This window comes from Mesitornis unicolor, unplaced genomic scaffold (assembly GCF_000695765.1).
Source record: "Mesitornis unicolor isolate BGI_N332 unplaced genomic scaffold, ASM69576v1 scaffold6490, whole genome shotgun sequence".
Taxonomy (NCBI): domain Eukaryota; kingdom Metazoa; phylum Chordata; class Aves; order Mesitornithiformes; family Mesitornithidae; genus Mesitornis; species Mesitornis unicolor.
Genome location: NW_010158875.1, coordinates 2,581 through 27,259, shown reverse-complemented (window position 1 = coordinate 27,259; position 24,679 = coordinate 2,581). Strand labels below are relative to the sequence as shown.

General features: G+C 41.1%; 1 protein-coding gene across 1 annotated transcript in view; it reads left to right on the top strand.

Annotated features, from left to right (window-relative positions):
• Positions 1-24,474, top strand: part of FIGF (c-fos induced growth factor (vascular endothelial growth factor D)) — a 31,486-nt gene extending 7,012 nt beyond the window's left edge. Inside the window, exons 2-7 of the mRNA XM_010184782.1 lie at positions 11,761-11,971; positions 15,636-15,826; positions 18,341-18,489; positions 19,807-19,904; positions 22,268-22,463; positions 23,818-24,474. Coding sequence (XP_010183084.1) covers positions 11,761-11,971; positions 15,636-15,826; positions 18,341-18,489; positions 19,807-19,904; positions 22,268-22,463; positions 23,818-23,944 — 972 coding nt within the window. The 3' untranslated portion in view covers positions 23,945-24,474. The remainder of the gene's footprint in view (positions 1-11,760; positions 11,972-15,635; positions 15,827-18,340; positions 18,490-19,806; positions 19,905-22,267; positions 22,464-23,817) is intronic.
• The last annotated feature ends 205 nt before the right edge of the window (positions 24,475-24,679 follow it).

The following is a 24,679-nucleotide window of genomic DNA, read 5'->3' as shown; positions in this document are numbered from 1 at the left end:
GCTGCAGAGACCTCATTTGCCCATGGCAAGACCAAGCAGAATTTGCTCTTTTGTTTTATGCCCTTGTGAAAGAGCTATATATGAGCTTCTGTGTCAATGAATAACAGAAAAATTGAGCAGGGTATTTCAGTTTGCTTGAATTAGGAAAAAATCAGCTTCCTGATGGACATCTGCATATTTTTTTCTATTTTCCCCCTAAAAGGTGACTTAAGGTGTGCAACCACTCAGCTGGTGGTGTAACGCCATCTAGGGTTCTTGCTGCTTCAGCAGAGTCATACTGAGTACAACAGGTGGGCAGCTGAAAATAATGGGATTTGGCAATCCAAGGTGGGTGCCACATGGGTTTGGAAAGGGGTGACTGCTCTCCTTATGACTAGGCTGTCAGGATGGCTTTGTCTGAGCCACGCTTTCAGATGGGAAATGTGCTGGGTGAGTTTTGAGAATCCATTGTCACTGACTGCAGCGTGGTCACTATTTGCATGCAGCTGGGGAGGAATCTGCAAAAAAGTTGCATCATGTTACCGTATCATATGCCATGTTGCACGTAGAGAATCTGTCACACAAACAGGCAAAACTTTTCACTTTAATTAGTGATGTGACTCAGAAACCACGTTAGGATACTTTCCTGAACTGCTAGGGAAATATTACTTAAGAAAATTACGATTCCAGGAAAATGTGTGCATGTGATTGGGGTAACATAAGTTCATTCAGTATTGGCAATGGTTCTGCTTTGTGAAGTGACATTTTGAAATTTGGCTGTTCAATTGGCTAGTCACACTTCCAAAACATTTGTTAAAGTGTCTTGGGGCAAGCCCAGAAACCAATGAAAGCAGTAACTGAAGGAATCTTCATCGCATTTAAAAATATTTTCTATTAAAATAATACGTAGTCATCTGATTTCATTCAGGTCTGTTACTGAGGCATTCCAAAATCACTGCCCAAACCCCAGTGACTTCCAAAGAATGGACAAATACCAAAAGAAAGTGACTACAGTCTGAATACACTTCTTGTAAACACATATAATATGCTATTTTTTACTTATGTATCCTGCCACAATGTTAGAGTAGCATTTAATATTGTGTAGGATGAAGTAAGTGCTATGTAATGTTACTATCTGTACTCTGTATTGAGCATCACATCTGCCTGAACAGATTGCAGCAATGCAAGGTAATACAAACAAGCATAAAGTAGAGGCTCAGAAAATGTACTGTAAGGCTCCCAGAGCTGTCCGTAGCTTTTGAGATATATCAGTGAGTGGACGCTTATGACAATCCATCGGTGTCCTTTCACTGACCAAGCAAATACATGTTGTGTGATCACCGTAGGACGGACCTAAAGGTAAACTCTTAGATGACTAGGCTTGAACAGGAAGAAACTCCATACCATAGTAGATCTACTTTTTTCTTCCATCTGCCTGTCCAGCTTTTCCATCACTGCTGACAAAATGATGGGCAGTGAAGGTTGTTACCTTCAAAATCACACTTCAGTTACTGTGAGGATGTTTCCCACAAGTCAAAAGACCTGGCTCTGGGAAGAAATATTTGTTTAATGAGAGTTGTAGTTAATTCTCAGAATGTTTGCTGGCTGGAAAAAACACTCCCTCATTTTGGAGTAAAGATCCAGTGAGTTAAAAGTATACACGTGTGAGATGTATTTTGATTAAATATTATCAGTCTCGGATTGCTTTGTACATAAAAAACATGAAATAACTTGAGATTTATGCTTTCAGAAAACCGTGTACAATTCTGATGTTTTCAGTTCTTTGCTTTGAATATTTTGCTTCATTCAAACCAAGATTACAGCAACTAAAGTGTCTCATCTTGGAGGATTTTGATAATATAAGCATGCCACTAAAGTGAAGTCTGATTTATTTGCTGTAGCACCACAAAAGGTCTATTCTAGTTCAAAAGGCTGTTCACAATATAAAACAGCTGTTCTCTTGAAGACATAGGGTAGCTAATATGATTTACTTGTGAAAACATATAATCTTCAGCTAAAGTAGAAGCTGTTTTATCACCACCTTGAACATTAAGTTTAGGAAATGGGTAATTAAGTGTCCCGATTTCCCTTGGAGTAAGGATGGAGCCCAAGGAGACAGACTCCCAAGGAGGGGAGTCTGGAGGGAACTTTTTACCACAGTGAACATCAGAGGTGATGCAGTGTACAAGTCGCTTTTCCTCCAGTTTTGGGTCTTGTTCAGGTGATGTACTGATGAGGTTTTAGCAAAAGGGGCCCTCAAACATCACACCTCTATCAGTGAGAAGTGTGACTGTCTCAGATAAATGTCTTCCTGTCAGTCCCACGCCCCCTTACACAACACTTGGTCAAGCTATGAGTTTTACCATTTTACACTCCTCCCAAACTCACAAGTAACATATATGTCAGTTCTTCTTTCTGTACTCTGGCAATTCTCCACTGCTTTTCTTTCAGGGCAGAGCTCTATGCAGTTTATTTTTCAGCAGCCATGACACACAGGACTTCAGGATGAAGTGATGTGATCACACAGTCACCTTTTCCTGAGGGGATGCGTAGCCAAGGCCAGCACTTTTTAACTCTTGAGGCAGACAGTGGAGAGGTTTCACCTAGGCTATGGATGGGGGAAGCAAAGGGTTTTTTTCCCATGCTCTTCAGTCCTTGAGCTTTTTTGGGGCAACTAGGCACTGACGAAGGTAGAAGAACTTTAAGAGGTTGAAGCCATTTTCAACCTCTTAAGGAAGAAATTCATCATATTTCTTTGCTATACACTTGGACAATATAGCTGTACTTTCTCAATACAATTATCACTGGAGAAAGCACCCTTTTAAAAATTGACAGCTGGAAATTTGTCTCATAAGACCTAAACTTGTCCTCACTATAAGCCACATGTCCCTTCAGATTATTAATGCTGTAACTATGATGATCAAGTAAATGCTCAGTCTGGGTAAGGCAAAACACTGAGAGAGCATAAACTTTTTCTAAGTATTAGAACAGATTTGACTATTTGTTTAAACAGGCACCATTTGAAGGTGGAACTAAGTACTGCATGCTCCTGAAACTTCATCCATGCTTCTGATAATGATGGCAAAGACTGAAATAATCACTGAAAAAAACCATGACAAGCCCATGTGTTTCAGAGAAAAATATTAGTAGGATGTCAAAATATCTCATTGTTTTGTCTCTCTGTGGTCATGTTCACTATAATAAAAATAGCTTATTTGTGCGCTAATAATTCATAGATAATCATGCTTCCAGAGGGGATATGGCCAGGGACAAGACTTCATATATCAGAAGTTCATAGCTGACACAGAATGAAAATTCTGAATTTATTTGAGCTGTTGAAAAGTAGATGTTCTTTCTCTCCTCAGAAATGAAATACAATAGTGATGATAAAATTATTGCAAACTAGTATGTGTCAGACGTGATAGAATTAGACGCCTCATGCTAGATGTTTATAGGATGATGCAGTTGCTTGTTGATAAGGCAGTAAGTCAATCCTACAAGCCTGAAGCTTTCAAGCTGCAGAAGATTCTCTCACTATTTTATTACCCATTGTGCAACACCCCAAGGACACAAAATGCTGTATTATAGGCAATATTTGTCATGATAAAATTTGGCAATGATTGAGCCCCTGCTATCTCAAAATCCGGACCCATCACTCTGAGCAATATTTTCTGTGTTTCCTTGGTACTCCCTTTCGATGAATGCCTTCCTGTTTTCTCTCAGCTTTTACTTAGGTTGTAGACACTAGGTTGGGGATTATCTCTTTATTATGTGTTTTTACCTGAACATATACTTCTAGGGGCCACAATAATGCTAAAAATACCACTACAAATGATGAAAATCCTCCAAATTATTTCCTCTTTCTTCAGAGACACCACAAAACTTGTCATTCTCACCAGGAAAGTGGTCAAACAAGAGACCTTCAGACACTGTGTAGATCTTTGTGTTGGCCTCACAATGGCAGGAGCTGCCCTGTTTTCCTGCCAAGAGAGAACAAGACTTTTGCAGAGGAACAACCTTGCAGTTCCCTAGCCACATCAGCTCACAGTCTGTGTGCTGTAAGCCACAGCATGGCTAGGCAACTTCCCCCAGGCTTTGAGGCAGGGAATGAAGCGCTTTCCTGTGTCCAGGCAGCTGCCAGTGTTGGTTTTAAGGCAGTCTGACCTAGACCCTTCAGGCCTTGCTGCACTTTTACTCCCTGGCTGTTTATATTTGTGTACCTGAGAAAAATTGACCACTGCCCCTCATAAATTGCTTGTGCTTTGTATAAGGAGAGGGGATTTAAATCTAATTTGACTGCGCTCAGTTGAGGGGGATTCAGGTCACCTAACTGCAGCTGAGCTAGTGACCTGCCACCTCCTCCTACAGCATCAATGGAGAGAAAGAGTCAGTTTGGAGGCACAGTTTGTACAACAGACTTTAGAATGAGATGAACGTGGACCACATGGACCTATTCTTCCCCATTAACTATAACAGAAGTCTCAGATAACTAGTTCAGTCAGGTGAATGACCCATAGGGTCAGATTTTTTAGTGATCATGAGGTGGCAGGGAGCTGTAGGCACTCTGACCCTGCAGGATGAGCCTGTAGCTATGATCAGCTCATACGCTGTCATAAAAACACCTTGGGGAATGCATCACAGAAGAAAAGGAGGTTATTTTCACGTGTTGCATATATAGCAGCAAAGTTCCTTGGTATTTTCATGTGGCAATGAATCATCTACCTAGTATTTAAACAGGTTTGAGTCTAGTTTTGAGAATAGCCTTTGGGCAGTACTGGAATGGGGAGTTCAACTTCTGTCTGCATCAAGTCTTTGTCTTCTACATGACTTGAACTGAGCACAGCTGCTACCACTGTAAAGCACATGACATTCAAATAAAGGTTAAAAATGTCCTCACATGCTGCCAGTACTCTTTGTTGATGTCCAAGTGCCCTCGCTTTGTGGTGAAACTTCCCCAAGATTGGTTAATTTTGGAAGATTTAGTCTGAACTTAGCTTAAACCTGTTTGGCCATGTTTGTGATACAATGGCCTTAAGAGAATCATCACTCTCTGTTATGCAGCTACAATCTGCTTTCCCTGGCAAGATAAAGCTCTTAGCTTCTTTTTATTGCTTAACTGCCGAGAGGATGGATCATAAACCAGTGCGAGGTTATTGAGAGGTTCCTTAATCATTTGTCCTGGCCTCCGACACAATGATAATGTTGAAGATTTCCGTTGGTATTTATGCAGCACTTGCCACAATAGTATCTGTGACCCTAACTCAGAAAAACATTCCTTTTCAGAAGAGCTCTTACATGTGTTTGGCTTTAAGCAGAAGTTTATGTCCCACTGTGGATAAGGACTGCAAGGCTGGGGCTTAAGGAAAGTAGTCATCTGTGTAAGCTTTCAGGATATATTTCCTGGGCCTGTGGGTGTACTTGTGTACAGAGTGAAATGCAAGTAGGACTTTCCTTAGATTGAGCAAAATATGGATTTTGTTTAGCCTAGACTTTTGCCTTCACATGCACACAAAAGACTATTCACCATGCATCTGTTTTCTTAAATAAAAATACTGATAGTTACTTGATGCCCTTGAAAATAATTACTTTTGGGTCCTAGGCATGTATTATTGTCCTCAAATAAATTTAGGACACTAGTGGGCATTCCTCTTACTATTGCATTCCACAAATCTTTCCTCTGTTGTTCAAAACACCTCCAGGAGGTCATGAATGGGTCAAACACAGCACCAGCACAAAGACCATCTGTGAAAGGCTGTAAAGAGCAGAACATGCAAAGACAGGGGTTCTGCAAACTCGGGTTCTGCTGACTCACTCAGAATAGGGTACTTTTCCTCAGACAAGAAACCCTGGAGCTTGTCAAGCACGGAGAAAAGGTGCAAAGTGATGAGCTGCAGCATCAGATAGGAGACCGTCAATACTAACTCTCAAGACGGGACCCAGTTTGAACAGGACAGACTATGTGTGGGATTGTGCATCTGTACGGTATGATGCATAAGCCAAATATTTGACTGGCATAAATCAATGGGGTAATGAACTCTGTGCCTAATTTAAGCCAGGTTCCAGGGTGGGAAAGGCCACTGAATATACTACTGCTTTTTCTCTTGTTCCTTTCCAACGCTAACTACTTTTAGAGGTTTTCTGGCATCTGAGATTGCTAGGAAGAAGATAGATATCCCATTATGGTTTCTTTTGGAAGGACAAATGTTGTAATTATCCAAAAATCACAATGCTAAACCATGTTATCATTTCCTTATGTCAGTGATGTTGCTCATAGCCGAAATACAGGAAAACAGATACTCCTCTTTCAGTTGAAGAAGAGTTTTGGAACATATGAGAGATCAGAGTTATGAAAAACATACAACATAATTTTAATATGAATCTGACTTTCATCTCTGGATATGCATCCATTCTTAGATAACATACTTAGAAAAATGATATTAAGAGCAGTAGTAAGCCGAAGAGATAAGAATTAACTACTTAAATTTACTACTCTGATATTTGTTATTGATGAGTTCTATGCAAACATTTCTTGTAGGCAATAGCATTATGTATTTGGGTGATTACAGGGTGTATATTTATGAGTCCAGGGATAAAAGTTCCAAAGGTAAATTGTTGATTTTGGGACTATGTAAAGGACATTGCCTTGGCCCTTTGCTCCTTCTTTACTTTCTTTCTCTCTCAAGCCTTAATGCATATTTTAAGGTTTCTGGGGCCAGAGATTATCGTTCTGCTACCTATGTGAACCACACCAAGTATAGTGAAGTCCTGCTCCATATCTAGTTCACAGCCATTCTAACCAACAGCTACCACAGTGGTGACAGCTCACCCTAGCTGACTACTAAAATCTGGGCCAATCTAAGGGAAATGGACTGAGGGCATGGCAGGGAGAAAATTGGAAGTTGCTCTGCACCAGGAGGCTGAAAAATTCAGCCTGAGGTAGGTCTCAGTAGGCTCCCGCCTGACTCATCGCTTAAGGCAGAATATAGGGAAAGGAGTAAAAATAACCAACATAAAAGCACAGTGGGATGCAAGCGGCACAAGGCGATGAGAGTGGAGTGGAGAATGGGAGGGGAACCTGGAAGGAAGGACTGTTCAAATGCTGATTTTAACTGTTCTTCACTCAGTATCCCTGTGAGAGGGGATAATGTCCTTGATCATCATGCAAGGGGTAGGTTTGGGATGCTGTCAAACATAACACCTTCCTCAATTTCACATTTTGAAACATTTATTCACCTTTCTGTGCAAAGTGGGGCTTTTCACTCAGCCAGAGTATGTTTGTCTATATCTAAACAGGGCTTGAATTTAAACTGCAGTATATGAAAGAAGTCTCCACATCTGTGTGGTGCTAACAGCCCTATGGCACATCATCTATGGTACCATCTGAGACCATAAGAGGTTCTGAGTTTTCATTTGATGCTGTCCTTTTCAAAACAGGCTGACCAGAAATGAATACTTTTGGAAGATTTTGTGACCACATGCTATTCAGTGCTGCAGTGCCACAGCAAGAGAGTGCCCCACTGAAGCAGTTCAGTCTGTGGTATCCAAGGCTGTAGGGCTGTGCCCTGCTGGTGGGGCTGATGCTCCTTCCATGTTTTGTTTGGTTGGTCTTTTTTAAGCTTATACTTTTGAACTCTTTTAAGTTGTGGATAGCTACCTCTCAGGTCAAAGTGTATGAGAATGAGGGATGTCCTTCTAGATGCTGAACAGTCTGTCCATGCTCTAGTAAGTGTTTAAAAGAACGTTTTAGGTAAGAGTATTGTAATAGTTTCAAAGGAGTCAAACCAAACACATAAGGCGGTATTCATTGGAAGGAAATAAGGTGCTTCTTTTCAGATGTTTTGTACTTCAGGTAGTTGCAGTGGGATTTGTTTGACCAAAGGTCTGCCACACAGATACCTCTTGTGATCTGGTGAACCTGGACTTGCTGGGCAGCCAGCAGAAAGGTTTTCAATGTGATTTCAAATAAATCATGCTGTAAAAGAGTCTACGTTTCTCTGTTTTGGCTATAGAGGGAGCTGAGTGTGACTAGCTCACAGAAAAAATAATGTCCACACCGTAAAAACCTACAATTATCTGGGATTCAGTCTTCCCTTGAAAGTTAGCAGTGCCTTCCACTCACCATCTTGCTCAGTGTCAACAGTGCTCAGAGCGAGAATCCACACTTTATCTCATTGCTGTTGTTGTTATGGTAAATGGCATCAGGAAACTCTGTACTGGATAGGGACTCCAGGAAAGAAATTATAAAATCAGCTGTAAAATCTGTTCCTTCCAGGAAGAAGTCAATTATAGGAAGAAGACAGACAATTCCTGCCTGAATAGGTCTTACATCTGGGTTGGGGCAATCCCAAGCACGAATACAGGCTGGGTAGAGAATGGACTGAGAGCAGCCCTGAGCAAAGGAACTTGGGGGTGTTGATTGATGAAAGACTTAACATGAGCCAGCAATGTGCGCTCGCAGCCCAGAAGGCCAACCTCATCCTGGGCTGCATCAAAAGAAGTGTGGCCAGCAGATCGAGGGAGGTGATTCTGCCCCTCTACTCTGCTCTCATGAGACCCCACCTGGAGCACTGCGTCCGGTTCTGGTGCCCTGAACACAGGAAGGACGTGGACATGTTAGAATGAGTCCAGAGGAGGGCCATGAAGATGATCAGAGGGCTGGAGCACCTCCCCTATGAGGACTGACTGAGTGAGATGGGGCTGTTCAGCCTGGAGCAGAGAAAGCTGTGGGGAGATGTTATTGCAGCCTTCCAATTCTTGAAGGGGTCCTACAGGAAAGCTGGCGAGGGACTTTTTACAAGGGCAGGTAGCAATAGAACAAGGGTAATGGTTTTAAACTGGAAGAGGGTAAATTTACACTAGATATTAGGAAGAAATTCTTCACTGTGAGGGCAGGGCAGTGAGACACTGGCACAGGTTGCCCAGGGAAGTTGTGGATGCCCCCTCCCTGGAGCTGTTCAAGACCAGGTTGGACAGGGCTTTGAGCAACCTGGTCTGGTGGGAAGTGTCCCTGCCCATAGCAAGGGGGTTGGAACTAGATGGTCTTCAAGGTGCCTTCCAACTCTAACCATTGTATGATTCTATGAACTATTTTGGCATTGTGCTGGTAAGCAACTGGTAATCCTGTCAAACTGCAGCACTTGGATAGATGTTAGGAAACATGAAGAAAGTAGAGGCACTAGATTCACTTCAGGATTAAATAACCCAAGCAACCCTGAGCAGGGCTGGAGTTGACAGAGAAGTGATAACTCAGTTCAAAGGACTCTGTGTTGAGTTTTGGATAATTACAGTTTAGTTAATTAGGATACATTTAGGATGACTGCAGAGGGGATTCGATAATGAGCACTGTTCCTTCCTTTGACCGTACTTCTCCAATTTTCAATATATAAAAAAAAATGTAAGAGAACAAAGAACAACTCGCCCACTTAAGCAGGCTTTGTTGATACCACTGTGATGCATCAGTGTCAGAGGTACATTTTTTTAATTACCAGAATTCAAATCCTCTTGGATATGCAATTTTTTGGCATAAAAATGCCTCTACTAATATAATTGTTCCCCTTTCTACACCGTAGTAATTGTGAAGGCATAAAGTTTGTTAATTTCAGTGTATTCAGTCCACATTAAGGAACTTGTATAGCTTTAAAAATACCAAAATCCTTAAAGCAGTATGAATTCTTGCTTTAGATAAGATCTTTGCTTACCAAGAGGAAGCATGTATACATTTTCTGTACTCTTTGATCTTAGGTATAAAATTATTTTTCTCATATAAGAAAAATTAAAAAAACCTTCTGATATTTAAGTAAAAGAAATGGAAAAGCTAGTTCCAAACTACTGACTCACACAAGAAGTGGACAGATCTTCTAATTTACAGAATACCATAATCTCATTTTACAGGTTCTCTGTAAATTCATTTTAGTTTAGAATTCTTGGATTCTGATTCAGCTAGGACACCTTTTTACTGCAAAGTGAGAGAAAAAAGTCTTGTAAATAGTTAATAGAGTTCAATTTTAATATCTTTGGTTCCATTACCACATCAGTGCTGGTCCTATACTCACATGTTTTGCAGGGTCAAGGAAATGGTTTGTGAATCGGAGTGGACATAAGCTGCGGTTCTTAGAGCAAATGAGTCTTGATGCATTGACCTCAAGCTGAATTTCAGCTTTCCTAGATCAGCAAAATTCTGAGTAGCTTCTTTGTAAAACTATCTTAAAATTCAGTTACTGGTGCTAAGTATTCACATTCCTTCTGACCTATTTGTCCATTAGTACTGAGATGGGCTTTCCAGTTCTCACCACATAAGAAATGTATGAGAAATCATTCACCTATGAAAAACAGCCATCTCTATAATGAAACATGGCAGGTTGCTAGAGCACAATATAATGTTTTCTATGGGCATAAAAGAAGAGCAAATAAATTATTCTGAGTTAACTACATAGGGAATTTTAGGTCAGTGGAAGGTAATTACCCAAAAACGAACTTGGCCCATATATACAGGCTAACATCTGTATTGTTGCAAAATAAATGCCACAGATGTTTTAATAACAAATAACAGATGCAGTCAGTGCCTGGGTTTCAGATCTCATCTAAAATGTTCCTCTTATAGATGACCCTTTCCCCCACCCCTTCTCCAGTCCTATACAGAGCACACTCTTGCTACCAGTTGAGACTGCAGGCTGCTACACACCTCACTGCCAGCTTCCTCTACTTCAGCTTTGCTTTTAAGAACTGGTGTTTTATTTATGAGAGCTGGCACTGCAGCCCTCTATTTGGAAGACAGAAAGTACAGTCAACTGCATGGCCAGAGAGTACAGCTGAGAGCACCAGCCCAGCGTAACACAGCCATTTGCATAGATAACCTTTTACTTGGGTTGGAGGCAATAGTTTTCAGCAGATCTGGTGAGTCAGTGGAAATAAATACTCATTGCCTTGATAAAGACACAAACACAGATGTCAGAAAGCAGCAGCCAAAGAAACCAGTATTTTTATGGGGTGCTGTGCAATATTAAGTTTCTGTTAAACAGGTATTTTTAAAGACAATAATGACTTTAAACTGGTGGGATAGGCCTTTGTAGGGAGCGTTCTCCCGTGGCAGCGAAGAATGGTCACGTACATCACACAGGTAAGGAAATGCAGTGACTGCACCAATGCTGCTGCACAGCCACAGCGCTGAAGCTGGACTTGAGGCTGCTTTGGCTGACTTGGGCATGACCCAAATGGTAGTTGGATGGGAAATGACAGATGCATCCTGCAATTTGCAACACATTGAACGCTGTGTTTGCCCACCATGTGGATGAGCGCTTGTACTTAGGGTAGCTTCCAGCTGTATCACCTGCCCCTGCTCTGATATCTTATGGTTGGCACCAGCATTTTGGCACCCAAGGTGGCTTGCTGCAAAGGCACATGGGTTGTGCTCACTGGCTGAACTTACTCAGGTTGTCTGTAAGGATGACCTGGGATCCACGCTGGCATGGCTGACCAGCTTGCCAGGTTCCTTGGGGACCAGGGTACAGTACAGTCTGCATTTTTCAAATAGCTCTGAGGGCTGTGATGGAAATGGTGAGGAAGTGGCTATCTCCCCTTCTCAACTTATATGAGTACAAATCCTGCAGATCAGTTTTGTGCCGGGCACTGTCAAATCCTGGGACATCTCTGTGTGCTCCTGTTTTCCCAGGTACTCTCTGCTGTCCTTGGCAGTGTGATGCCTTTTTGTACAATTGCTCCATGTGCTGCACTGGGGACAGGCTGTAAAGGTACTGGCTTTCTGACTTCCCCCTTTCCTTCCAGAGGGCATCTCTGTCAGCATTGGAGCGGTCAGAGCAGCAGATCAGGAGAGCAGCCAGCCTGGAAGAGCTGCTTCGCATCACTCACTCTGAGGACTGGAAGCTGTGGAAATGCAGACTAAAACTCAAGAGTCTGGCCAATTTAGACTCCCGCTCTGCATCACATCGCTCCACCAGATTTGCTGCTGCTTTCTATGATATTGATACACTGAAAGGTAGGTGCAGGTTTGTGGCTGAGTCTGGTCTCAGCTTCAGGAGCACTGATTCCTGTGCAGTTAAGTGTTAAGTACCAGGGGGTTCCTAGAATACACCCGTACTGGAAACAACAGGGCATGCACGGAAAATGACTTTGTATGAAAAAATGTCAGGCAGGAGCCTGAGTACGCCTCCCTGTTCTGTGGCCAAATCAGGCTTATTGTTCTCTGTATACTCTGCAAAGGGAAGATGTATTATGTATGGATTTGTCAGTCCACAGAAAGGAGGGGAAGTCAACATGGAAAGAGCAGATTGGAATGACTGGCTGAGGGGCCAGCCTGCAGAACTGTGCTAAATCTCAGAATTTGCTTGCAGGCAGAAACAAATGAGCTTTGCTGCAGGCATAGAAATCCCTTTCTTTTTTTTTTTTTTTAAATTAGGTGTGCTATGATATAAGGCACTGCATCAGCAGCAGTGTCTGGGTGGGAATGGCAGAGGAAGAAGGTGTTGCCCTAATCTCAATCTATAGGAAGAAGTCTGTCTGGACAGAAGTAGGTCTTGAAAGAACCAACCAACACCTGAATGTGAGGAATCACAATCTATTCCCTCACTTGGCACAAAAATGAATATCGTTCCTTGTAGGTGAAAGCATCAAGAGGCTTTATATGTTCACTGATGTAAAATAATCAGTTACTATACTTTCGTTTAGCAAATGGATATCCTACAACAAAACCACACTGTAGCCAAACTAAGGACAGACAGAGCTATCCTTTTTGTTCAGTCTGTACCCTGCAGTGATATGATCATACCACTTTCCTTTTGGGAAATCAGATATAGCTGATCCTGTTCCAATACCACTTTTACAATAATCACAGCCACATTTGCACACCATTACTCAGCTAAATTATGGCTGAGCAAAGGCCTTAATTTGCTTCTCTGAGCCACAGAAGAGAAATGCAGACAATAGTGCCAGTTAGAAAAGGGTTTTCATATGACAGGCATAGTTTTAAACTTCCCATAGAAATTTTGTACAGAAAAAAGCTAAATCAAATACACACTGGAAGAACAATTAATAGGGCTTTAATTAATAATAGATATTTTGTTTACATAACTTTATGGAAACATTAACAATCCAGAGTTATTAGATGTAGTACCCAGTATCAAATGCTGTCATTCTCTATTCATTATTGCTCATTTAGTGAGCACCAGCATTTCTGAAAAAATAAAATATCCCTTTTGTCGAAACAGTAAGGCCATTATCAGGTGTTACTGAGGCACTGAAAAAAGCAATGGGCTTTTTTCAATGGCAGAATAATCATAGAATCCTAGAATGGTTTGGGTTGGAAGGGACCTTAAAGACAATTTAGTCTCCCCCCCCTGCCATAGGCAGGGACACCTCCCACCAGACCAGGTTGCCCAAAGCCCTGTCCAGCCTGGCTTTCTGCTGAGGTAATAAAGTCAGATGACTATAGTGATATAGATGTAATTTTCTATTTGGAACAGCTGTTAGTTTGCTCCCTACTTTCCCTTTAAAAGTCTAACTCTAGAAACAGAGATGTCAGCTTTCTCATTGAAAGTCAAGCCACTAAAATTCAAGTTTAAAAAAAGCCTATTGGGTCATCTTCTCCATTCTTCCATCCAAAGTGGAATTATCCCAGGACAGAAACTACTTTTCCTTTAATATCTTAATATGCTCAAGGTACTAAAGCTCCTTTTAAAAAACCAAGCCTATAAACATGTATTTCTTTCCCACACCCTTTCCAGTCATTAAGCATTGACCTTTTTGCCAAGGGCATCTGTTTTCTTTTAATAAAGTGTTTTGACGAGAAGGCTGGGTTAAGACACCTCATTGTTTCACTGCTAGACTATCTTCCACAGCACCCCAAACTCCAACAGGGAGAATTCAGCACTTTTTTCCTCCTCTCCAGAACTTAAACAATGAATTCACTGAAATTCCCTGTCTAATCGCAGCCTCCTCTGAGCAGCTCAGCTCACCTAGGACTGCAGTACTTTCAAGCTGGAGTCTGTATCAGAGCCAAATTTCTCAGCAGCTGCCTTGTGCTTGCTCACAAAAAAGATCAGTGTGTCCATGGTGCTTCTGAACAAAATGTGACACCCATTTCTTTGACCATCCCTTCCTCTAGCAGCCCTTCTGCTAAAGAAGTGGTTAATAAAGTGAGGATGTGTGCAGTTGGAAAGGTCATCACCGCTTATGCTCATTGAAGTGATATCTGAAGTGATTATATGCACATTCCTTAATGAGTTTGGCAAACACTTTATTTTCTATTTTAAGGCCTAGGATTAGATTGCTGTTTTGATAGACTAATGTTATTCTAGAAAATTCTGTCAATTTTAGTGATTCTTCTCTTAATTTATGCTGTAAAATTAGAATTCGGACTCCAAGCTCTTATTTCTTGTACTTTTTGCATGACTGGAAAGTGGAGTGAATCAACCCTGGGGAATGACTTGGCAGGAATAGGCAAACTGATTTAAATATACACAGTCAGTTGAAGGAAAAGTTAAAAATAATAAAAGGAAAGTCAGGTAAGAAAGAAAGAAATAAATGCTCATCCGAAGACAAAGTATAGCATGTAGATTAAAAGTATTCCAGAATTTTTACTATTGTTTTTCAGAACTTCCCTGTAAACATATGCACTGCTTGCACAATAGTAGGGAGGTGGATAGCAATGGAAGATAGAACAATTTTCTTAATGGTGTAGAAGTTGCTTTTGATCTTTCAGAAGCCTGCTTGAGGGAGGCAGACAGGAAAAATATTTTTCATAATTTTAAGAAGGACATAAAGCGTAAGTAAGCATTGATGACTCTTGAGTAATTCCATAACTTGAATCAGGTAAGCAAAAGCCAAAAAAAGCAAGGCCACCTCTTAACAAGACTTGAGATAATATTATGTAAATGTCACTTCTTTCTCCCTCTGGTTCAGTCAGTTAATGCATTATTCCTTCTCACAGTCAGAATTTGACAGATCAGTCTAAAGTAAATTACTAGTTGACAACAATTCAGTATTTGAAAGATGTCGCAGTGTTTTGAATAGATAAATCATGCTTGAATTCATATTCCTGTTATTCAAACTCAAACCCCCTGAGGGTACTGAGGTGTGAGAGTGTTTGTCTTGGATTTCATTAGCCATTTTGAAAACGGTGCTTGCTGGCTGACATCCAGTAGGAGTATTAATACCCTCTGACCAGAATCTGTTAATCATTAATGCGCTTTTGCAGTCAGGCCTGGGCTCTATTGAGTCCGCAGTGGGGTACATGTGGAATGAGGATAAAATGACAATAAGCAGGTCTACCCTGGAGCAAAGGAGAACAGGGAGTGGGGCCAGCTTTGTCAGACAGAGGCCATGGAGCTGACTCTCAGCTAGGGGAAATCGCTGCAGCTCTACTTACCCCACTGGAATTAACTGAGATTTCGATCATCCGCGTTGAAAGCTAGAGGCGGATAAATGTGATGGCCTCTCTGCCAGTGCAGCTGGTGTAAGTTACTGGGGTAATTTTGCACTCAGACTCTCTCTGGTCCTTAGATCAATCCAAGTTAAGTGCACATCGATCCAAGTAAGTGCAAATGGCCTGCCAGTGCTTTGTTTTTATTTATATAATGCTTCTGCTTCACTAAACAGAGGTTTAACTTTTCCATGATTGCTCATAAAAATGGTGTTTTCTCTAGTCATAGATGAGGAATGGCAAAAGACTCAATGTGTGCCAAGGGAAACCTGTGTGGAAGTTGCCAAAGAGCTGGGTACAACAACCAACAAATTCTTCAAGCCTCCCTGCGTGAACGTGTTCAGATGCGGAGGCTGCTGCAATGAGGAGAGTCTGAGCTGCATGAATACAAGTACAACTTATGTGTCAAAAACGGTAAATGAGGCTATTCATCTGCTTTCTTTTTACCCTGGCTGTCTAAGAAGGGAGGGGAAGGAGGATGTTTGGTTTCTGAGATCCTGTTATGAAAGATCTGTCTGCACTATCATAACAAACAGAAGAATTAATATTTTATCCATGAGGAGTGAATGCAGGCATCTGTAATAGCATTTTGCATTCATGTTGCATTATTAAAAATTGATATATATGTGTAGAGATGGAAAATCAGGCCCAGAGGAAGTGACTGCAGCTTCACGTGATCCTAAGGAGTTTAATCCTTCTGTAATGTATTGTTCCTTGGATTTGGAATCTCTTGAGAGTATTGGCTCATGGGAAGCCTCTGCACCAAAGGAGAGAGACTCTGGGAAATTTTGCTGTGTGAAGCCAGGAGTCTGAGAGCTACATTTTCAAAATTGTCACCAGTGCCAAAAAAGCTGGTTAAGAATTTTGGATGTACAGCTCTGTGAGTCTAAAAAGGAGACATTTTTCAGCAGGAGGACAGATGCTCCCTGGAACGGGTTGCCCAGGGAAGCTGTGGGTGTCCCCTCCCTGGAAGTGTTCAAGGCCAGGTTGGATGAGGCTTTGGGCTGATGACCCTGCCCATGGCAGGGGGTTGGAATGGATGAGCTTTAAGATCCCTTCCAACCCAAACCATTCTGTGATTCTGTGATCCTGTGATCCTAATTTGAATGCCTCAGGACCTGAATGTACCAAATCACAAGTCACTTTGGAAAAGAAAGGCCTAAGCTAGCAGTCAATTATTGCCGAGGAGCAACAGGCAACAAATCCTGAGTTTTAATGACCAGTGCTAAAGGTGAGCATAGGGTAGCCAGAGAGCTTCTTTCTATAGACTCCCTTGCTCCAGTGGGTGACTGAGCAGTTTAGTATTAAGTTTACTTAGCAAACTAAGTAAATAAGTAAACTAACCTAACTTTTCAAGTTTACTTTACTCTAAGTTTAGTACTTTCAATCAGCTCTACAGATGAAACCATGTATGTTCATATATACAGAAGGAGCACAGGAGGCTGGTCCTCCTAGATTAACCTTCACCATGTGCATCCCTACTTTTGTTGAGAAAACCTTTTGACCTGGACTAATATATTAAATTCTAGTTCTTAAAAAAGCTTTTCTTTAAATCAGAATAAAGATCAAGGGCAGTTGTTTTAAAAAGAAAACTGAAGTCCTTATGGGGAGCAGGTCTAATTCACTTTTGCGTTTGTTGGAATGTAATTCCACTGTGTCTGGAATACAGTTGGAGTAAAATAAATCAGGGCTCATCCTTCTTGCGTCAATGTTCATTAATTGCTTTCATTCCACACCAGAAGGAGAAAGTTATTATGCGCTGTTGACCACACACAAAAGACATCCGATCAGCTCAGGGAGCTAGGTCAGGCTAAAATGTATTTACTTATTTATGTGTTTTTGGAGCAGCAGTTTATAAGTTTGTTGGAAAACTGCAGTTCTGCAGACTGTAACATTCCTTTAGTGTCTGTCAAAATAACCATTCCCTCAAAAGCCCCCAGCTAAGTTCCACTCCTGGATACACGACCATCAGCCCAGATTTAGTCCTCTAATATGAATGATATTACTCCTGTATTAGCGAAAGCATTTTTTTTCCTTGTATAAAATACCCACTGAAGGATATTCATGCCACCTAAAGTTAGACACCTGAATTTATATGTCTAAACAGTCAAGCTTAGGAATAGTTCTCAGCTCCCGAGTGTGGATGCAGCATTAAGCCAAGACATGCTGGTATGCAAAGATGTACCCTATGCTTTCGTTTCCATGGGAAGAAAGCTGGCTTGGGGGGGGTGGTGAACAGAGGGGGAGTGAGTCACTTCAACAGCTCCCACACATAGCTGTCCAAGGAAGCAAGGCTTCCACAAGGTTACTCCGAGATCACCCTAAACAATTTGGATGCACTGAAGATAGGCTGCTTGGTTCCTTAGGCTGCTGCTATAGTCAACAGGGAGATGTTCCTAGGATGATTCCCTGCAGGAAACCAGCTAAGTGAAATGAACAGTCCTCTGTTTACTCCTGTTTCTTCCCTCTCTCAGGAGGCTGTGGGCATTAATTTAGGCACCTAAAGATGCATGCTGTAATTATACCCTAGGACAGTTAAATAGCTGTCTCCATAAGTGGTTGAGATTCAACAGATAATATAACATAGAACAAAGTTCTCAGCACCTGAATCTTTTCCATTTGGCCTTAGCATCCACAAGAGGCTTCTGAGTGTGTTTGCAAAAAATTTTGAATGGTCTTGGGTGTTTAATAGCTGGTAATACAGCACTGGGACCACCATTTTGGTAAGTTGCCACCTTGGTGGGCATTGCTTATTGTTCTCTTCAAAACCCTCAGTGCTCATCTGCTCATTGATACCTGTGGTAACTATCTCTAGGAAAGAGCAAGGGTGGGGAAAATGGTGGGAAATGATAAGGTTGTTTGATTTAAAACTCAAAATATTAACTCCATAATGGAAACTGAAAAATAAATGTTATTTCACCCACCTAGCTCTTTGAGATCTCAGTTCCTTTGACAAGTGTTCCTGAGCCTGTCCCAATCAAAATTGCCAATCACACAGGCTGCAAGTGTCTATCAAATACCCAGCGCCATCAGTACGCCATCATACGAAGATCTGTCCAGTACCCGGAAGTAGATGGGTAAGTTCTTTTATTTACAAACCGCTACACATGTTTTGCAGCCCAAAGTAGGAAAATTATTTTGGTCTAATTTGGTCATCACAATGGTTCTTTGACTTTCTGTTATCCCAATTGTTTTTTCCAAATACCTTGATTATTACTCAGGGTTAGAAAGCTTCAACTAAACCTGGTGAATTATAAGTGAATGGACACCAGAATGCAACAAACAGCAAGATAATTCAGCGGGCTCTGGAGTAATTAAGAAACATAGGTGCCTGAGAGTGGACTCAAAGTGCACATACTAGCATACGCTTCACTAGAGCTATTTGGGTATGTGTGCATAGACTTTCTCAACCTGACACAAGCAACTCTGCTCTTGCATTATTTAGCCAGGGCACACAGAGCGCTGTGGTCAAACTAAAGCTCTCTACCATACCACATGGCACATTAGGTCAGAAGCAGTATGAACCATGGCTTTGCACTTTCTGCTCCAGTCCTTGTTTGTATCTGTAAGGCTCATTGGGAGGCAAAAGTAATCTCACATCTAACTTCAAAATATGGTATAAAATACCTGTATGTCCTGGTGAGAATGGGCTACATTAATTTAACAAAGACTCTAGAAAAACAGCTAGCTTGAGTGACACATTGGAAGTCAGCTCAGCTGTCTCTGTATAGCCCTGCATGTAGACTTGCCCCCGTAACTGCCCTTGAGTTAGGCATTTGGGCTGGGGGAGAGGCGGCATTTCAGCAAAGCCACTCCAACCCTCAGTCCACCTGCTGGCTACTCTGAATCCCCTTCCTACACAAATGCAGAAGAACTTCAGCCATCTGCCAGTTTGTGAGTTCCTCTCCCAGAGCCAAGTGCCTAACAGTCAAACTGGCCCCTCTCACCTTGAAAATCACCCACTGTACATCCTTTAGCATGGCCATATTTAAACTGGACCTGGACGTTCTGGAAAAATTGAATACAGTTACATGGCATGAATACTGTGAGACAGAGACTACCCTGGGTGGGGTAGAGCTGCATGATGGAAAAGTGAAGCTGTGAAACTGTAGCTGTTTCCTAGGAATGTAATCTGAAATGTGTGCTGTACCTGCTCCACCAGGTTGCTGGGAGCCAGACAGCTCAGTCCTATCAACAAAACCATCCAGTCCCAAGATTTTCTGTTTGCAGCAGCCATACTGTACAGCAGCCATTCTGTGCAGCAGCACACAGATGCCATACTTTCACATAGTACAAGTGGCAGACCTAGCATACCAGCAGGCTCATTGTGCCAAATGACTACATTGATGCTCTTATTTATTTTTTAAAATTCCTATCTTTTTTTTTTCTTCTAGATGCCCGTTTACCGATAAAATTTGCCATAATGGATGGGTCTGGGATAGTGACAAATGTGAATGTGTTGTAGATGTACAACACCCCAACAGACGGGAAGGTAAAGATGAAATTACAAAGGAATACTTTTGCATTCTATCTCCAGTCTGCTTGTCTTTCATTTTGGTTTTGTCCCATTTTTTCATTCAGAGAGTTATAGTTGTGATTCCACATCCCTAGATAGACTTGGTTTATGATGTAGAAACTCACCTGAAAATAAGCACTCGTATGTGCTTATCCTCTTCTCACATTTTTTGCTTGGATGTTTTACTCCCTCTATATTAGCAAACTGAGTAGGAAATAGGAAAGTACTGAAAAGAGTTAGGGAAGTAGGCACTGTGGATGAATTTTAATCTTATATGGGCCTTAAATTGTATGATAGGCATTAGACAAAACTCTTTAACCGCAGAAAAAAACATGCCCTGGAATATATTGCTTGCATGGGAAAGGTGCTGAAACTTTATTGTTGGAAATTCCTAAGAACAGGCATATCAGGAATAAGGTTATTAGCTATAGTCAGTGCAAAGGATTATATGACCTTTCAGAGTATTTTACTATGTTTTATGATAATACTGAGGTATTTAGAAAGCTTTCAAACTGATATGCCCTACATACTCAGGAGTATGCAATATACCCCTTCAGGTCTATGGAAGGAAATGGAAGAGGGTAAAATTAGCAGAAGTTTACACTACTTCCCTTCTTCTTGTATTTTTCCTGGAAAACTTCAATCTGTCAAAGAAATTTATAGGAAATATTCTGGGAGGTAACTTTGTAAGGCTAAAGATATGAGAAGTTAAAATTTCTCCAAGCCCGTTATAAGATTTTTTAAAAACTGTTTTTTCCCAGGAAATTGCACTGGGCAAAATAAAAATATCATAGCACTACAGCAGATGGACACAGAAGGAAGCCCTGTCTTTGTGGTTTAACCAACATGCAGCAAGCAAAAGAACAAACCACCCAAGGCAACAATAAAAGCAAGCTGGCAAGCAATTCCTAGACTAGCAAGCTAAAATAAAACTAAATAACCTCATAAACTGGTTTGTTGATTACAATCTCCTAATGTTAATAAGCAAGAGATCAGTTGTGTAGTAGTTTCTGTAGGATCTATGCTTATTCTGGATCAGATCTTTTGACCATCAGGTTAGGTAGTTAAGCTCAAGTTAGACTTTTCCCTCAAGAAAGGATTAGTACTCTATATTTCAGAGTGTGTGAATAACCAGAGTCCTCCTTACTCTTGGCCTTTGGTAAGGTCAGCTTGGAGCATTAAAAATTGTGACTTGTTGAATTATAGCTTTTGTTGACATAGACTCAATATTTCCTCAGATAAAATATCATTCACTGAAGTACACTGTGTTTGGCAGTGGCTGGGACAAAATAACTGAAAATCTGCCTTTGAGGTTGAAACAAAGTGAGACTGAAACACTCTGCACCACTTCACACATGCCAAGCTTTATCACTCCAAGGAAGGAGTTTGTCTTCCAAGAATTTGGGGAAGATGCTTTCCTCCCTTCCAATAGGACTTGGGGTTTTTTTTCTGTCTGGATATTGGTTTTCCAGCATTAAGTAAATAATAATGAAGGTTTCTTTCAAGTAATGTGCAAGCCTTTTCTGACCACTGAGATCATAGCTGAGGCTGCAGAGGTCATGGACACAGGTTACATTCCACATTCTGTAGGTTAAATCCAAGAGCTAATTGTAAAACTACAGGAAATTACCTTCCCAATGACACATTAGATGCCATGACCTTTAACTTGGGATGTGCTGCTAACATTTTAATAAAGCTTTCATAAAATGTGCTCTCTTTTTGCTAGGTTTAGCCCCATATTGTGCTCCAGATGTGCATTTTGAGGGAAGATAGATGAGGTATTAGACAGCGTGCTCACTTGGCTGGGGTTTTGTTTCTGAAGCAAAGTATTTTCTTCTTTCTTTAACTGACAAGTGTGCACATGGCGCTTTATCAAAGCACTCGACCAGCTTGCACCCTACGAGACTCGGTAGTACTGCAAAAATTTCCAAAGTCTATGGATAATGAAGTCCATTGCGCAGTGAACGTGACAGTTTGTGTGAAGGTGCATTTTTGTCATGGGTATAGGCTAAATAATTTTTGAGTCTTTCTTTTTAAAACCTGCTATCTGGTAAAGTTTTGTGCATTCCAAAAATTAACACTAGGCTCTTACTGTACAACCCCAAAATAAAGTATTTTATGCAGGGTTCGACCTACAAGAAATAGGAGTATCAGAGTAAGTGAAATAAGCCCTCTCAAGCCCTTTTCTGCACTGTAGGTTACAACAGGAGAGAAGACTAGAATCTATCAGAGAGTATATGTGTGAGCCCTAGTGAATGCAAAGAAAGAATTAGTCTCTTCAAAAGCAGGATTCACACATGTAAAGCTTACTGCTAAAAGATGTATGTGCTGTATTACAGGACTCCCTCCTCTTGCTGAGCTGGCTATGTGTGGACAACATATGGAATTTGATGAAGAAAATTGTGAATGCATCTGCAGACAGAAGTGTCCCACAGATTTCTTTCAAAGTAGAGAGAACTGCAGCTGCTATTTGTGTAGGGAGAGCCAGGAGAGCTGTGCTCTGAAACACAAGATATTTCATGCTGAAACCTGCAGGTAAGTGTTTTTTGTCATTCAATGTCTATGCTGCAAGATCTGAATTAACTCAGACACTGGAGATTCAAGTGCTGAATTAGCTAGGAGGTCCACCCAGGATAAAATACCTTACTGCAGTTAGGGACATAATTTCACTGCCCTCATCCAATCTTAAGAGAATAATGGTTAAAACTATTCTACAACTGAAATTACTGTGTGACATAGGGGATTTACAGTGACATACCAGGTCTTGCATTTGTAGGTAATAAAACCCATCCTGTGTTCTCTGTCACAGCTGAATGCAGACTCATGGACATCTGGGGACAAAAGCTCCCAAAGCTGGCACCCATAACATACAGCTCATCCCTTATTCAGTTTGACCTCAGAGCAAGTGATTTTCTAGAGCTAATGCAATTTTGTACACATACAAAGGCACTCAATCAGCTCTGATTCAACTGAGCAGCCAGAAAATTGTTCTGGGGCTGTTATACTCCATGCATTTCCCTAATCCTTTTGTGTAACTAGTTTTGAGGATTCTCTGGCAAAACTTTGATAAAATATTCCCTTTTAAAATACTCCATTTTCATGCATTAGATTATTTTCAAAATTTCCTTCTCAGAGAGCCTTGGCCACATGTAGAGACCTAGGAACACGCAGACGCACTGCCTGCAAGCTTATGTAAGGACAGTCAGCATCCAGCTTCCCTGGGTACATTAGCAGAGCTGCAGCTCACTGAATGGTCATCAACAGCATTGACTCTCATAGACTTCATAGGTTCATTCAGGCAGAAGCAGCTGTGGAAGAAGTAACTTTTGAATCTTTAGGTTCAGCTCTGCAAATATAGACAAGCATAAAATAGTTGACAACAAGTATAAAAATAGAATCAACAGACCTGAAAGTGAGCATGAGAGATTTGGTCATTTATGTGTTTCAGACAGGTGGGAGGGGATCAATGCAATAATTTGTTTACATGAGTTTGGCTTCTAGAAATTACTGTAATCTGGGCACAGGACTTCTTTTATGCACAGTATTCTTCTAGGACCAAAACTGAAGTGTGAGGTGAGCTCTGGTACCTTGCAGAATTTGAGGGCAGTACTACCCAGTGCTAACACTCTGGACTTCACTGCTCTCAAGAAATGAAAGCATTACTTAGGTCATGACTGTGGACAAACAGACAATAGCAAGATGTTGCTGTAGACAAGAATTGTCAGGCAGTACTCTTGTCTCTCAGTGTTGTAGGGTGTTGACACTTTTCCGAACATTGTTTAGAGAGCATTGCAGTGTTCAGTGATGAAAAAGTTGGGGAATGTGACAGTGAAGAATTACCATACTACAATGCTTCTCTCTTTTTGTTTTTTTCTCCTTTATCAAACAGCTGTGAGGACAAATGTCCATCCCAACCCAGAACATGCCCAACTGCAAAACCAGTGTGTCCCAGGCACTGTCGTTGTCCGAAGGAGAAGAGAGGTTCTCATGGGTCCCAAAGCAAAGAAACTCCTTGACTGAGCTTGCCCGGTTCTCTGAAAATCCACTGCTTTGCAAAGTAGCTGTCACTGATTTTCAAACAATAGTAAACATGAACATCTTCCACATTAATAGCAGAAGAATTAATCCAGTCTGCATTATTTATTAGAGTAATCACTAACTGCAGGTGAATCCTCTGGGAGACTGGTAATTGTTCTCTAGGAGGTAACGACAACCAATGAATTGCTGGCTGCATGGAAGAGAGTGGAAAGTGCCAGTGTCATGTTATGAAAGATGAAGCTGGTATACGGATAATAGAGTCACAGCCACCAGCCAGTTTTTCAGCAATTGAGACCAGATAATCTTAGCCTCTGAATTCTTAGTTAATGCAGCTCCTGGATGAAAATTTCTTCAGAAATTCAGTGTACAAGATTTGGCTTCCAATAGGTTCAGCACTGAGTTATTTGATCTACTGTCCAGCTTCGATTATAATTTTGAGTTTATCGTACAACTACTGTCAGATGTGCCATATTTAAGTGTATATAAGAAAATAAACACATCAGTTATTCGAGTGGGTTTGATTTTTCTCTGTTATTTTAAAACTATGCCCAACAAAATGAAAACAAGAAAAAACCCAAAGCCATCTCCAGTAGTCTTTTTATGTTTGTCCCACTGGGACTGGCTTCTGCCCAAACCTAGGTCAAAACAAGGTCACTTGATCCAACAGTTTCAGTAAAGAAGGATCATTCATCCCACATCTGCCTTAAAGCCAT